This window comes from Lutra lutra, chromosome 3 (assembly GCF_902655055.1).
Source record: "Lutra lutra chromosome 3, mLutLut1.2, whole genome shotgun sequence".
In the NCBI taxonomy this organism is placed as follows: domain Eukaryota; kingdom Metazoa; phylum Chordata; class Mammalia; order Carnivora; family Mustelidae; genus Lutra; species Lutra lutra.
Window position 1 is genome coordinate 146267937 of NC_062280.1, and position 15868 is coordinate 146283804.

A 15868-nucleotide genomic window follows, 5' to 3' on the forward strand; every position below is an offset into this window, starting at 1 on the left:
TGCAATCTAGAACAAAATCCAAACCATCCTTATTGTGTAAATTGACAAGGTTAATCTAAATACTACATGAAAATACAGAAGTCCAAAAATCGATCTTGAACAGCAAAAATATTAGAGACCTACTCTACTCAATACTGAATATTAAGTGTTAAGAGAGTGTGGTATTGGGGCTAGGATAAGCAAATAAACCAATGAAATAGAATAGGGAGTCTAGAGATAGACCTACATATACATAAGTATACTTGATCTATGATGCTATTCATCTTCTGTTAGCAGAGAGTTTTTTGTGTTTGTTTTATTTCATTGAAAAAGTGTTGAATTTCTACATCTGTTGAGACGACCATATTTTTCTTTCTTTGAATATGGTAAAATAAGTTGACCTCGACTTTTGTAGGTTTGTACCTTTCTTTACTATTGTAAGAATATTTGTCTAAGGTCATGTAGATGTTATCCAATGTTCTAGAATCTTTATGTTATCTTTTTAATGCTTAGATATATGATCCACCAGGAATTGATTTGTGTGTTTGGCGTGGGAAGGTGTGAGTAGGAGTCAAGTTTTATTTTCTACATGTACATCCTAATTCCCCAGCACCATTTAACTCACTGCTAAGCTAACTGAACAGACTTTGTGGCCATACATAACAAAAAAATATAGACTTTACAAAACTAGTTCAGAAGTCAGGTAATATATACACAACATCTGTATCAAGTAGCAGGGGGCACCTGGATGGTACAGCTGGTTAAGCATCCGACTCTTGGTTTCAGCTCAGGTCATGATCTCAGGGTCCTGCGATCAAGCCCCACACTGGGCTCCACCATCTGTGGGGAGTCTGCTTAAGGATTCTCTCTCCCTTTCTCTCTGCCCTTCCCCCTCTCTAAAATAAATAAATAAATCTTTAAAAATAACAAATGCGATCTCCATCCACGTCAGCCAGGCTGGTGTCCAGATCGGCAATGCCTGCTGGGAGCTCTATTGCCTGGAGCACGGCATTCAGCCCGATGGCCAGATGCCAAGTGACAAGACCATCGGGGGAGGAGATGACTCCTTCAACACCTTCTTCAGTGAGACGGGCGCTGGCAAGCATGTGCCCCGGGCCGTGTTTGTAGACCTGGAACCCACAGTCATTGATGAAGTTCGCACTGGCACCTACCGCCAGCTCTTCCACCCTGAGCAGCTCATCACAGGCAAGGAAGATGCTGCCAACAACTACGCCCGAGGGCACTACACCATTGGCAAGGAGATCATTGACCTTGTCTTGGACCGAATTCGGAAGCTGGCTGACCAGTGCACAGGTCTTCAGGGCTTCTTGGTTTTCCACAGCTTTGGAGGGGGAACTGGTTCCGGGTTCACCTCCCTGCTGATGGAACGTCTCTCTGTCGATTACGGCAAGAAGTCCAAGCTGGAGTTCTCCATCTACCCAGCCCCTCAGGTTTCCACAGCTGTAGTTGAGCCCTACAACTCCATCCTCACTACCCACACCACCCTGGAGCACTCTGATTGTGCCTTCATGGTAGACAACGAGGCCATCTATGACATCTGTCGTAGGAACCTCGATATCGAACGCCCAACCTACACTAACCTTAACCGCCTTATTAGCCAGATTGTGTCCTCCATCACCGCTTCCCTCAGATTTGATGGAGCCCTGAATGTTGATCTGACAGAATTCCAGACCAACCTGGTGCCCTATCCCCGTATCCACTTCCCTCTAGCCACCTATGCCCCTGTCATCTCTGCTGAGAAAGCCTACCATGAACAGCTTACAGTAGCAGAGATCACCAACGCATGCTTTGAGCCAGCCAACCAGATGGTGAAGTGTGACCCTCGCCATGGTAAATACATGGCTTGCTGTCTGTTGTACCGTGGCGATGTGGTTCCCAAAGATGTCAATGCCGCCATTGCCACCATCAAGACCAAGTGTACCATCCAGTTTGTGGACTGGTGTCCCACTGGCTTCAAAGTGGGCATTAATTACCAGCCTCCCACTGTGGTGCCTGGTGGAGACCTGGCCAAAGTCCAGCGAGCTGTGTGCATGCTGAGCAACACCACAGCCATCGCTGAGGCCTGGGCTCGCCTGGACCACAAGTTTGACCTGATGTATGCCAAGCGTGCCTTTGTTCACTGGTATGTGGGGGAGGGCATGGAGGAAGGAGAGTTTTTCTGAGGCCCGTGAGGACATGGCTGCCCTTGAGAAGGATTATGAGGAGGTCGGAGCAGATAGTGCTGAGGGAGAGGATGAGGGTGAAGAGTATTAGGCTGTCTGCTATGATTTTACACTCCGTTGTCTTGGGACTGTCTTTTTTCTGTTCTGGAAGCTGTCTGTCCGTGGCTCTAACTTGTCAATAAAAGTGATGTTTCTGTTTTAAATATCAAAATAAATAAATAAATAAATAAATAAATAAAAATAACAAATGCCAACAAGAACAAACTAAATCTCAAGTAGGAGGGAGAAATTGCTTTTCAGAGTTGCCACATCATTTTATTTAAAATACCCAATTTTCAACAAATATTTATGAGATATGTACAGAAATAAGGAAGTATGACCCATAAACAGGAGGGAAAAAAGAGGGTGATAAGAAGTGTCCCTGGGGAAGCCTAGATATTGTGCTTAATTTTAAAAAAAACAACACTTTACAATTATATATATATATTTTTAAGATTTTATTTATTTATTTGACAGAGACCACAAGTAGGCAGACAGGCAGGCAAAGAGAGAGGAGGAAGCAGACTCCTTGCTGAGCAGAAAGCCCGATGTGGGGCTTGATCCCAGGACCCTGAGATCACGACTTGAGCTGAAGGTAGAGGCTTAACCCACTGAGCCACCCAGGCACCCCTACAATTTTAAATGTGTCCGAAGAACTAAGGAAACCATGTCTAAAGAATTAAAGGAAAGTATGAGGATGATGTCTCACCAAATAGAGAATATCAATAAGGACAAAAATTATAAAAAGAATAAAATTTTAGAGTTAAAAAACACAAAACCTGAAATGAGATTTCAGTACGGGCTCAACATCTGATTTGAATAGGCAGAATAAGAAATCAGCACACTTGAAGATAAGTCAATGAAGATTACACAGTGTGAATACTAGAAAAAAAAAAAAGAACAGAAAAAAATGAATAGAGGGGTGCCTGGGTGGCTCAGATGGTTGAGTGTCTGCCTTCTGCTCAGTTCATAATCTCTAGGTCCTGGAATTGAGCCCCATATAAGGCTCCCAGTTTAGCAGGGAGTCTGTATCTCCCCCTCCCTCTGCCTCTCCCCCTGCTTTTGCTCTCTGTCTCTCCCTCTCAAATGAATAAATAAAATCTTTTTAAAAAGAAATGAATAGAGGGGTGCCTGGGTGATTCAGTGGGTTTAGCCTCTGCCTTCAGCTCAGGTCATGATCTCAGGGTCCTGGGATAGAGCCCCGCATTGGGCTCTCTGCTGAGCAGAGAGCCTGCTTCCCCCTCTGTCTCTACCTGCCTCTCTGCCTACTTGTGATCTCTCTCTCTCTCTCTCTTTGTCAAATAAATAAAATCTTTTAAAAAATAAAATAAAGTAAAATAAAATAAATAAATAAAAAGAAATGAATAGAGACTTAGAGAAATGTGGTTCACATCAAGCACATCAATATATGCATAATAGGAGACCCAAAAGCAGAAGGGTCTATGTTCATAGGAGAGATTGGCCTGTAGTTTTCTTGTAATATCTTTGTCTAGTTTTGGCCTTAATGTAATTCTGGCCTCATAGCATGAGTTAGGAAGTATTCCCTCTGCTTCTGTTCCCTGATAGAGACTACAGAGAACTAGTATAATGCTTCCTTAAATGTTTGGTAGAATTTCCAGGGAACTCATCTTGGCCTGGTGCTTTTTGTTTTGAAAGGTTAATTATTGATTCAAATTTTTAAATAGATATAGACCTGTTCAAATTGTCTATTTCTTCCTGTGTATGTTTTAGCAGAATTGTGTCTTTTAAGGAATTGGTCCATTTCATCTAGGCTATCAAATTTGTGAACACAGAGTTGGTCATACTATTCCCTTATTATCCTTTTAATTTCCATGATATCTGTAGTCATATCCTCTATTTCATTTTTTATATTAGTTATTTGTGCCCCATCTCTTTTTTTCTTAGTTAGCAAGAGCTTATGGATTTTATTGTTCTTTTCAAAGAACCAGCTTTTGGTGTCCTTGAACTTCTCATTAATATCCTGTTTTCAATTTCAATTATTTCTGCTCTAATGCTTATTTCTTTTCTTCTACTTATTTTGGATTTAATTTTCTCCTCATTTTCTGGTTTCCTAAGGTGGACTGTTAGATGATTGATTTTAGATCTTTCTTCTCTTCTAACATGTGCATTCAAAACCAGACAAGGACATTACAAGAAAAGAAAATTATGGGTCAGTATTCTTGATGAAAATAGTGCTAGATATCCTCAGCAGAATACTAGCAAGCCAAATTCAAAAAAACATTGAAAGGATTATATAGTGTGATCAAGAGGGATTTATTGCAGGAGTATAAAGATGATTTAACATCCATAAATCAATCTGCGTGGTACATTAACAAAACGAAAGACAAAAATTATACGATCATTTCAATAGATGCAGAAGAAGCATTTGATAAAATTCAGTATCTATTAATGATAAAAAAACTATAAAAAATTAGCTCTAGAACAAATGTAGCTCAATATCACAAAAGTCATATATGATAAGCCCACAGTTAATATACTCAACAGTGAAAAGCTAAAAGCTTTTTCTCTAAAATCAGGAATGAGACAGGGGTCTCCACTCTCACCACTTCCATTCAACATAGTTCTGGAAGTACTAACCAGAGGAATTAGGCAAGAAAAAAAAAATAAAAGTCATCCAAGTAAGAGGGGAAAAGTAAAATTATCCTTCTTTGCAGATAACATGATCTTATATACAGGAAAGATACCTGAAGACACCACCAAAACACTTAGAACTAATGAATAAATTTAGTTAAGTGGCTTGATTCAAAATCAACATACAACATACAAAACATACAAAAATCAGTTGCATTCTATATATCTATATATAGATATCTATATATCAACAATGAACTATCTGAAAAAGAAAGAAAACAATTACAGTCATAGTAACATCGAAAAGAATAAAATAACTTAAATTTAATCAAGGAGATGAAAGATCTATGCACTGAAAACTACAAAACATTGATGGAAGAAATTAAAGAAGAAACAAATAAATGGAGAGATATCCCCTGTTCATGGATTAGAAGATTTAATATTGTTAAAATGCCCGTACCACCCAAAGTGATCTATAGATTTAATGCAATCTCTATCAAAATTCCAAAAGCATTTTTCACAAAAGTAGAAAAAAATTCTAGAAGTCATATGGAACTAAAGACCCTATGTAAGCAAAGCAATCTTGAGTCAAGAAGAATACAGCTAGAGGCATCACACTTCTGATTTCAAAATGTATTACAAAATTTACAAAAGCTATAGTAAACAAAACATTATGATACTGATTTAAGAACAGACATACAGACCAATGGAACACAACACAGAGCCCAGAAATAAATCTACTCTTTATGGTCATTGATCTTCAAAAGGGTAACAAGAACACACAAGAGGGAAATGATAGTCCCTTCAATTAATGGTGTTGGAAAAACTGGATATCCACGGGATATCCAGATTGAATCCTTTTCTCACACTATGTACAAAAACCAATTAAAAATAAAGACTTAAAGGTAACACCTGAAACTGTAAAAGCCTAGAAGAAAACAGAGAGGAAAATCTTCATGACAATGGTTGGGGCAATGATTTTTTTTTTTTTTTAAGATATTACCCCAAAAGCAAAAATGGACAAGTGGGATTTCTTCAATCCAAAAAAATTCCACACCACGAAGGAAGCAATCAACGGAGTAAAAAGACAACCTAAAGGATAGGAGAAAGTATTAGCAAATCCTATATCTAATAAGGGATTAATATCCAAAATAGTTAGGGAATTCATACAACTCAATAGCAAAAACAACCAAATAACCTAATTTAAAACTGGGCAAAGGACATAGACATTTCTCAAAAGAACATATATAAATGGCCATCAAGTATATGACAAGGTGCTAATTGTCAGGGAAGTACAACTTAAAACAATGAAATATCTCTTCACACCTCTTAGAATTATTATTATCAAAAAAGTAAAAGGTAAGTGTTGGTGAGGATGTGGAGGAAAGGGAACCCTTATACACTGACAGTAGAAATATAAGTTGATGCAGCCACTGTGGAAAAAAGATTCCTCAAAAACTTAAAAATAGAGCCTCCATATGATCCAGCAATCCCACTTTTTGGTATATGTCCAAAGGACATGAAGTTGCTAACTTAAAGTGATACGTATACATTCCCAAGTTTATTGCAGCATTATTCACAGTAACCAAGTTTGAGAAAATTACCTAATGTCAATAGACTAATGGATTAAGAACACGTAGTGTGTGTGTGTGTGTGTGTGTGTGTGTGTGTGTGTGAGAGAGAGAGAGAGAGAGAGAGAAATGTTTGTCTTGTTGGTTTATTTGTTATGGAACACAATTCAGCCATTAAAAAGCAGGAAATCCTGCCATTTATGACAACGTGAATAAACCTGAAGAACATTATGCTAAATGAAATAAGCCAGACACAGAAAGACCCAACACTGCATGATCTCACATGTATATGAAATTTGTAAAAGCTGAACTGATAAAAGCAGAGTAAAATGGTGGTTGCCAGGGTCTGGGAAATGGGGGAGATGGCGAGATGTTAGTCGAAGGGTACAAAGTTCAGTTGTGCAAGATGAGTAAGTTCCGGAGATCTAATAGACAACATGGTGATTATAGTTAAGTGTACTGTATTGCATACTTAAACTTTGCTCAGAGAGTAGATCTTGTGTTCTCCCCTGTGTTAGGTGTTGGATATGTTAATGAGCTTGATTGTGGTAATCATTTCACAATGTATATGTATATGAAAACATCACATTGTATACCTTAAATACACACAGTTTTTATTTGTCAATTATACTACAATAAAGCTAAGGGAAACCCCCCCCACAGCTAACCTCATACTTAACAGTGAAGAAAATATCCCCCCTATAATTAGGAGCAAGAGAAGGATGTCCAATCTCACTACTGCTATTCACAAGCAACCAAAGAGAAAACAAAACAAAACAAAACACATAGGACTCCATCAAAATTGAAAACTTTTTTAAAAAGACACTATCAAGAAATTGTAAAGATAACTCACAAGATGGGACAGGATATCAGCAAACTATGTGTCTGATCAGACCCAATGTCCAGAACATAGAAAGACCCATTGTAAGTGAACAATAAAAAGACATCCCAATTTAAAAATGGGAAAGCATCTGAATAGACATTCCCCCAAAGAAGATATACCAGTGGCCAATAAGCACATGAAAAGATTCTCGGGGCACCTGGGTGGCTCAGTGGGTTAAAGCCTCTGCCTTCGGCTCAGGTCATATCTCAGGGTCCTGGGATCGAGGCCCGAATCGGGCTCTCTGCTCAGCAGGGAGCCTGCTTCATCCTCTCTCTGCCTGCCTCTCTGCCTACTTGTGATCTCTCTCTCTCTCTCTCTGTCAAATAAATAAATAAAATCTTAAAAAAAAAAAGATTCTCAGTATCATTAATCATTAGGCAAATGCTATCAAGTCAGAGTGAGATACTACTTCATACCCACTAAATGGCTATAATTTAGAAAATGGACAATGATAAGTCAGTTTGTAGAGAAGTTGGAGCTATCATCATTGCTAGTAAGAATATAAAACAATGCAGCTCTTTGGAAAACAGTGTAGCAGTTCCCCAAAACATTAAACAGAATTGCCGTATGACCTAGCATTTCCATTCCTAAGTATATGCCCAAGAGAACTGAAAACATATGTCATAAAAAAAACTGTGGACCACTGTTCATTGAAGCATTATTTCCAAGGGCCAAAAGGTGAGCACAATCTAAATGTATGTCAACTAATGGATAAGCAAATGTATATCCGTATAATAGAATATTATTCAGCCATAAAAAGCAATGAAGTACTGGTAAATCCTGCACAGTGCATGAATTTTGAAAAAATCTTGATAAGTGATAGAAGCCAGACACATCATACAACAAATTATATTACTCCGCTTATATAAAATGCGTGGTGGTGGGTATTGCGGAGGGCACATATTGCATGGAGCACTGGGTGTGGTGCATAAACAATGAATTCTGAAACTCTGAAAAGAAAGAAAATAAAATGTGCAAAATAGTCAAACACATAGAAGCGCAGATTGGTGATTGCTGGTGACTACTGGTGGGAAGGAAATAGGGAGTGACTGCTAATGGATATGGAGTTTTCTTCTGGGGTGAGGCAAATATTGTGAAATTAGATAGTGGTGATAGTTTCAAAATGTTATAAATATACTAAAAATCACTAAATTATATAATTTTAAAAGTGAGTTTTATGATATATGAATTATATCTCAAAAACGTATATTTTTTACATGGCTAACAGAGTCCCTGTAAGTTTTCTCCAGAGTAAACCTCTCCAGTCTTACCAATCATTCCTCATACCATTAACTCAAACTTCTACATAATGGTGACTTTTTTCTTTGGGGATATTCCTAAAATTTAATCTGAGGCAACTAAAGAGTGTAGTATTGATTTGATCAGTATAAAATAGAATGGGACTGATAGCTACAGTTTTAGACTCTGTATTCCTTTTAAGGTAGCTGAAGATTATGTTGTATACTTTCATCATGTTAACGCACACTGACCTTACTTTCATGTTAAAAATTGAAGTCATTTTTCAGATGTCATCCATTCTATACTTGTAAGATTAACTTTTTGGTTATAAGTGTAGGAGTTTCCATTTGGCCCTGAAGAAGTTTATCTTTATTTTGGCCCATTATTCTAAATTTTTTAGTTATTTTTCAGATTCTTATGTTACCATCAGGTAGACAAGATATCCCTTCCTGTTGCCTATACAGTTTCTAATTTCATCAACATATTATCAGTGTCCCCATCCAGATCTTTTTTTTTTTTTTTTTTTTTTTTTTTTAAGGTAGGCTCTATGCCCAATGTGGGACTCAAACTCATGACCCTGAGATCAAGAGCCACATGATCTACTGTCTGAGCCAGCCAGGCACCACCTCATCCAGACCACTAATAGGTAGAAAGCAAAGCCAGAGACATGTCATATACCACTGTACCCCTTTTTTCCCAGATAATAGGCAACAGTTCATTGATTAGTGCTCTTTCAATATTTTTGTACCTAAACTAGGATATGCTGTTATAACAAATGAACCCCCAAATATCAGTGACTTAACAGAAATTTAATTCTTACTCATGTATCTGTCTAGTGTAAGTTGGGCAACTCTCCTAGGCACTTTGCCTCTATGCACCACCAAGGGAACTGGGCTGATTTCCATCTCTATACCATGCACATGGTGGATAGGGCACAGAGAGAGAGAGAGCTAAGTGTCTCACAGGAGATTTTACAAGGTAGGTTTAAAAGTGGCCTTTATTGGGACACCTGGGTGGCTCAGTCAGTTAAGTGGCTGCCTTCGGCTCAGGTCATGATCCCAGCATCCTAGGATCGAGTCCCACATCTACAGACAGTAGATCATGTGTAGGTCATGTGATCTACAGACAGTAGATCATGTGTAGATCCCTACAAGGAGCCCGCTTCTTCCTCTGCCTCTGCCTGCCATTCTGTCTGCCTGTGCTCTCTCTCTCTCTATGACAGATAAATAAATAAAGTCTTTTTAAAAAATTATTTAAAAAGGGGGCCTTTATTACTCCTGTCCACATCCTATGGGCTGTATCAGTCACATGGCCTCCAACTAACTATTGGGAAATGTAGTCTTTCAGTGTCTCCAGGAAGAGGAAATAGTATTGATGAGCTTCTAGCTATAGTTTCGTAATAATAAAACCTCCACCATTCAAGGTTGGCAATAACAGGGGACTTCCTGAGTGGGAAAGGGTGAATGAAACTTGCAGCCTTACTCTTCTCCCCGTAGGGTTTTGCCTTCCTTTGGAGCTCTCTCATTGGCATTACTGCCATCACCACCAAGATATCAGGGGCTGCTGAAACCTCTATAATATGCCCACTGAAGAGAAACTCACTTTCCACCAACCCAAACAATGTGGAAGAGATGCTTTCACCAGTTGAGTTAGATGAAATAGGTGAGCTTGTTCCTTCCACAGTCCAAAGAAATTTGGTGATGATTCCACCAGTTCCCAAGTCCTCGCTGTGGACTCTTGGCCCCTCCAGGCAACAAAACAGTATGACTCACCCAGTGACTCTCTCTTGCAGGTGGTCCAACATCTGTTTGAAGAGGAAACACTCCTAGATGTCTCATCCCAAAGAACTATGAAAATTTTTCCTGATAAATCAGTTCTTCTCCAAAAAATTGATACCTGGGAAGCCCTTCTCTTTTAGGGGGACATCCCAATTCCAGCTTCAGAAGGAGTGTAGTCTCACCTGTATGATCTTAACAGGACAATCGTAAGATGACCACATGTTCCACTTAGAGGGGAAGGTGGGAGGATTCTAGAAAAATTCTTCCTTGTGTGGAGCTGTCCTAACAACTACCATGACATGCACTAAACAACCCTAGCCACTGTGTCTAACAAAAATGACAAAATAACAAAAATGACAAAAATAACAAAAATGACTCCACAATTTTCAAAGGTATCCTAGGATCCACAACTGAGAATCCCTGGGATTTATACGTTAACTTATCCAAACCCAACCCTTCAAAGAAGTGGATAACTTTTTCCCAGTTTCTTTTTTCTTTTCTTTTTTTTTTTTTGAGAAATAATTGACATACAGCACTGCATATATTTCAGGCATACAGCATGATGGTTGGATTTACGTATCCTGTGAAATGGTTACCACAGGAAGTTTTACTAACACCCAGCATCTCCTATAGAAACCATAAAAAGAATAGGAAAAAAAAAATACCCTTGTGATGAGAATGCTTAGGATTTACTCTCTTAGCAGCTTCTCCGTATATCATGCAGTGGTGTTGGCTATAGTCGTCATGTTGTATATTTTATCCTTAGTACTTACTTACCATATAACTGGAAGTTTGTGCCTTTTAACCACCTTCCTTTGATTCCCCCTCCCAAATTCCTGATTCCCGGTAAACAAAAATCTGATCTCTTTTTCTAAGAGTTTGCTGGGATTTGTTTTTAGAATCCACATATAAGTGAGATCACACCGTATTTGATAGACACAGATATTTTAACCTTCAATTCCATAGACTTTAAAAAGAAAAAGAGGCTATTTATTTGGTTTCATGTGCAAAGAAGGAAATAGCACCATCAAATGCCTTCCTCCTACTCCTCCCCCTCTGCCTTCCAGGCAAAACAGATTTGCCAGCTGATTGATGTGATGTAAGTGATTGTTCTTGAACTGTGATATGATACTTCTGGATTCCTATTTTCAGTTGCTTATTCTGTAAGAGAAATAAAAGGAGTCCAGGCGTGGCATCACCCGCACAAACAGCCCCCACCCCAAAAGAGACTTCTGAATCAGCAGCACCCCCAAACTGAGACCCCTTACAGAGCCCCTCTTCCTGTCCATCTCTCCAGCGTCAGCTCCCCATTGGCCCATATCCCTTAAGGTCCTTACTACAGACTGGGGCCCTTCCTCATGGGCCTTTTCAGAGAACAGGGCTTCATTATTATTAAATCAATTGATTAAGTGACTGTAACATTTAGTAATTTTGGGGGCGCCTGGGTGGCTCAGTGGGTTAAGCCACTGCCTTCGGCTCAGGTCATGATCTCAGGGTCCTGGGATCGAGTCCCACATCGGGCTCTCTGCTCAGCAAGAAGCCTGTTTCCCTCTCTCTCTCTCTCTGCCTGCCTCTCCGTCTACTTGTGATCTCTCTCTGTCAAATAAATAAATAAAATCTTTAAAAAAAAAAATTTAGTAATTTTTAAAGTATTTATTTATTTATTTATTTGAGAGAGAGAGCAAAGCAGACTAGAACATGAGTAGGAGGAGAAGGGCAGAAGGAGAGGGAGAAGCAGGCTCTCCACTGAGCAGGGAGCCTGATGCGGGGGCTCCATCTTGGGACCCTGGGATCATGACCTGAGCTGAACCGACTAAGCCCCTCAGGTGTCCCACATTTAGTCATTAATTTAGTAACGCTGAGAATGAAAACATTCTTATAGCCAGCATATAGTAACATGTCTGATTCATAAATGCCTAAAAGCTTTTCTAAAGCCAGAGCATATTCAATATGACTTCTACTTTTTTCTTCTTTTGAGGTGAGATAATCATGATAATCAGAACAATATTTTGATACTAAAGCATAAAGTACTATGAGGGCTGGTTTTTATCTTGCATCATTTTACTGATCCATGTGACTGTGCCAACAAACATTATTCCACCAAATGGCCGGCTAATGACCACAAGCACTTGTGAGGCATTCCCCTAATCTAGCCAATATGCTAACTTCTTCAAGAGCAAATGAAAACAAAGCCCACATCATACAAGCTTAAAGCTCCTTCACATTTAAACGCACACAGTAAAAACCAATCAGATGTGGCTTTCATAAGACCTTCAAGAACTCTTTATATGACCTTTTCATTGCTATTACCTCTAGGGGAGGCAGCCCAAGCAGTGGATTTAGAGTCAGGGGACAGGGCTGGGCTTTGTCTCCTGTACCTAGCTGACGTTGGGCAAGACATTTAATTCTTCTCTCCTTATCTCTAAAGATTAAAAAATAATGCTTCCCTTCTATTTAGAACCTAGTTAGGAAAACACAACCCCCCTCAAATATTTAGAACCAAGGGATGTTAATGCAAAGAATTGCTTACTCAGGTGCTAGAAGCTCTGAGCCCAAAGTGATCGTAAGGTAAACCAGGTTTGCAACAGAAGCAAGAGAAAAGGGCAAGGAGGCAGAATTTGCAATCCCAGGTACTGAAGGCATGTCTGGTGGGAGATGGAGCCCCAGAGTAGGAACAGCCACTCACTGCTTAAATGGAGGAGCCCCCACCTCCCACCGGTGCTTCCCATTAGCCAACCTGCGTTGGAAGCCTGCTAACAGGGAGAGGGCATGGCCGGCAGTACACAGCAGAGCTGAGAACCAATGAGGAATAAATCTGAGGGCAAACTAAGTACCTTTATAGGGTTATCGTGAGGATTAATAAAACCAGAAAATATATAGGAGAGACCTTTGTGAACCATAAAGTTTTATACAACACAACCAGATCTTGATTTATAAGACATATTTCATTGAAAACATCAGGCACATCTCTTCTGTCCCCTATAACACTTTACTTGCTCTCCAGTTATGGTTTTCTGCCTAGTTCTCTTGTTTTTTGAGAACATGTCATGTCTTCCCTTGTGTGACTGTGCTCCCTGAGGCCAAGTCATAATAATGCTCACCAAACATTTCCTGTGGTGGATGTTCAGTAACTACAGGAAAGAGGAAGAGAAGGCAGGAGGGAAGGAAAGAAAGGGTGGAGGAAGAAAAGAAACATCATATCTGGAAATGAAATTAACTTACAGTATAAAAGATGACTCCCATCTTGGGCATTAATAGCATTTGGGCAGAAAATTATTCATCAGAGGTATTGACCCAAGTGTTACAGGATGTTTAGCACCCCTGACCCCCACCCATTAAGGGCCACTTATTCTGAGACCCGCCCCAAGATAAAGATGCTTAGACATCTGCATCAAGTCTGGCCTCAGGACAAGCTTAGGCAACCCTTCTCCCACGTTCCCAACCCATCATACCTCCCTTTGACCTTTCATTTGATTTTATGGTGGGATTATTCATTGTGTCCCAGTTGCGGGAGAAAGTAAATAAATAAAGTTTAAGTGTTCTCAATACTCATTACGTACATGCAACACAAGAGCCATGAAGTGATTCAAAGGAAATTGGGGGAAGTTGGGCATTGTCATAGGAGAAACATTAGTTCAAAAGAAAAATATTTCCTTTGTCCTGCTGGCACAAGGCCATTCACTTATTCAATCAACAAACCTATTAATTAATTATGCCAGGTATTGTGTTAGATGCTGGAGCTATGGATAAATAGGGCAGTCTCTGCATGGAGTGTTTGCTCTAAAGATGGTGACTGAGAAGTGATTCATCAATTACAATGTTAAATGTGTGTTTAAAAGCTTAGATGGTGCCAAAGACCTTAGGGACAGGCCTGACAAACCACTGTGCTTCTTTTCCATTCAGGACACTTTGGAAAGTCCTGGGCAATGACCGGTCCACATTGTAGGCTTCCAACAACTTCCCACCCCAGCCGTGGCAGGACCCCAGAGGACAGAAAGAAGCTGGTAAACTGTCTGAGGTCACAGTGATACCTTGCGTTACAGCCGCAGGTTAAATTCGTCCTTGAACTGTGGAACACCGAGACAGCAGGCAGCTTGTGCCAAAGCGCAATCCATTGTATGACTTGACAAGATGATCCTTGTTTGTCTTTCCCACTAGGCTAGCTGACACATTAGCCTCTCTGTTGCTTAATGATGCAGTTGTTATTGTTGTTTTTCAGAATGAAGCATCACGCAGATATAGACACACGTGCGGAAAATATTTATGGCCTCTCCCAGTGAAATACATGTCAAGGCAAGCTCTTCCACTGAATGCATTCACTTGTAAGTGTCACTCCATCCCCTATTTGCTAAGAAATAAGCGTCCAGGAATGGCAACATAACACTATAAAGATGTATAAAATGCACACTGTGAATTAGTCCTTAAAGATGAAAGGCTATGTACTTGGAAGTACTCAAATCTTTGTTCAAACTCCAGATTTCTCCTGCTTGAACTGTAGATGCTGAGTGTGATTCATCAGAGCCTCACTCTTGTTCAGGCTGCAGACATGCTGAGAAATGACCCAATAATCTCGGCGGAAGATGAGCCTATCCGTTCTCTGAATTTTTGGAAACTCAATACGTGTAGCCGCTAATAGAGCAGAGTCGTAATAGCTCCTTGTGGTGGCCCACGGTGTCAGGGGGTCCCAGCCTTGGACTTGGAATCAATAAAAACTGCACCAATGACTTTGTCTATCTATTGATCAGGGACCTCGTCCCTCATGGAGCTCTATGGGAGCCTCGCAGAGTCCCCATGTGCACAGATGATTGTGTTTATGGTACTGGTGTGTGTTCCTCCTCTGGTATGAAGCTCTTATCCATAAGCCTTCCAGGCATAAACAGAATAGGAAATTTATTCAAATGAGACAATAAAGAATTCGAAAGTGCTTTGTAAACTGTAAAACACATGCTAATGATAGTGGTTTGTTGCCATTTTGTTATTAGTGCCCATTTAAATCTTTGCTTGTCACAATTAGTTATCATCATCAACATATAAAGAGGGGAAATTTTGATGTTTAAAATGCTGCAACTTAAGTTCCTCTTAAGACATCTTTGTTCAAGAAAAAGCTGGGAATTTTTTGGTGCAGGAAGTAAAACCCAAGGACTTTGCCCTAAGCACACAGAGAAACAAAGTGAAGGAAAGAGGCAGTCAGTAAAGAGACAGGGAGAGGGTTGGAGGCTGGGAACTTGCTCTCTGATATTTATATCTAGGTTGCGTAGCACTGTGTTACACATCCCCCTCACTGCCCTAACACTTCAGGAAGACTTCTGCATATACCGCCTTATAGATCAGACATTAGTGGGCACAAAAGAAATCCGGGTGGCATGGAGCATAGGAGTGGTAGTGTACAAGACACCCAGAGAGCATGAGATGGCTAGACACTCCCTGGCAGTGGGCTCTTGTAGCTGCAGCAGAAATTTGGAGCCATAGTTACTAGAAGAAAGGTAACCTCACCCACAAGGTCTTTCCGTCTCATGAGGCAGAGCTGAACAGTAACAGTGTGAGCCATATTTTTTTCACCATGCTTTAAAGCCAATGTCATTTGAATCTCAAAGGCATAAGTTA

The 15868-nt window shown here is 39.9% G+C and overlaps 1 protein-coding gene across 1 annotated transcript; it reads left to right on the forward strand.

The window, feature by feature from the left end:
- The first annotated feature begins 918 nt into the window (after nt 1-918).
- On the forward strand, nt 919-2184 carry LOC125096476 (tubulin alpha-1C chain-like). Its single transcript, XM_047723529.1, has one exon. The coding sequence runs from the start codon at nt 1008-1010 to the stop codon at nt 2160-2162; it is 1155 nt and encodes a 384-aa protein (XP_047579485.1). The 5' UTR covers nt 919-1007; the 3' UTR covers nt 2163-2184.
- Nucleotides 2185-15868: the final 13684 nt, after the last annotated feature.

Bases quoted from the DNA above. Each gene is read 5' to 3' on its own strand.
- LOC125096476 (XM_047723529.1), top strand. From the start codon at position 1,008: ATGCCAAGTGACAAGACCATCGGGGGAGGAGATGACTCCTTCAACACC.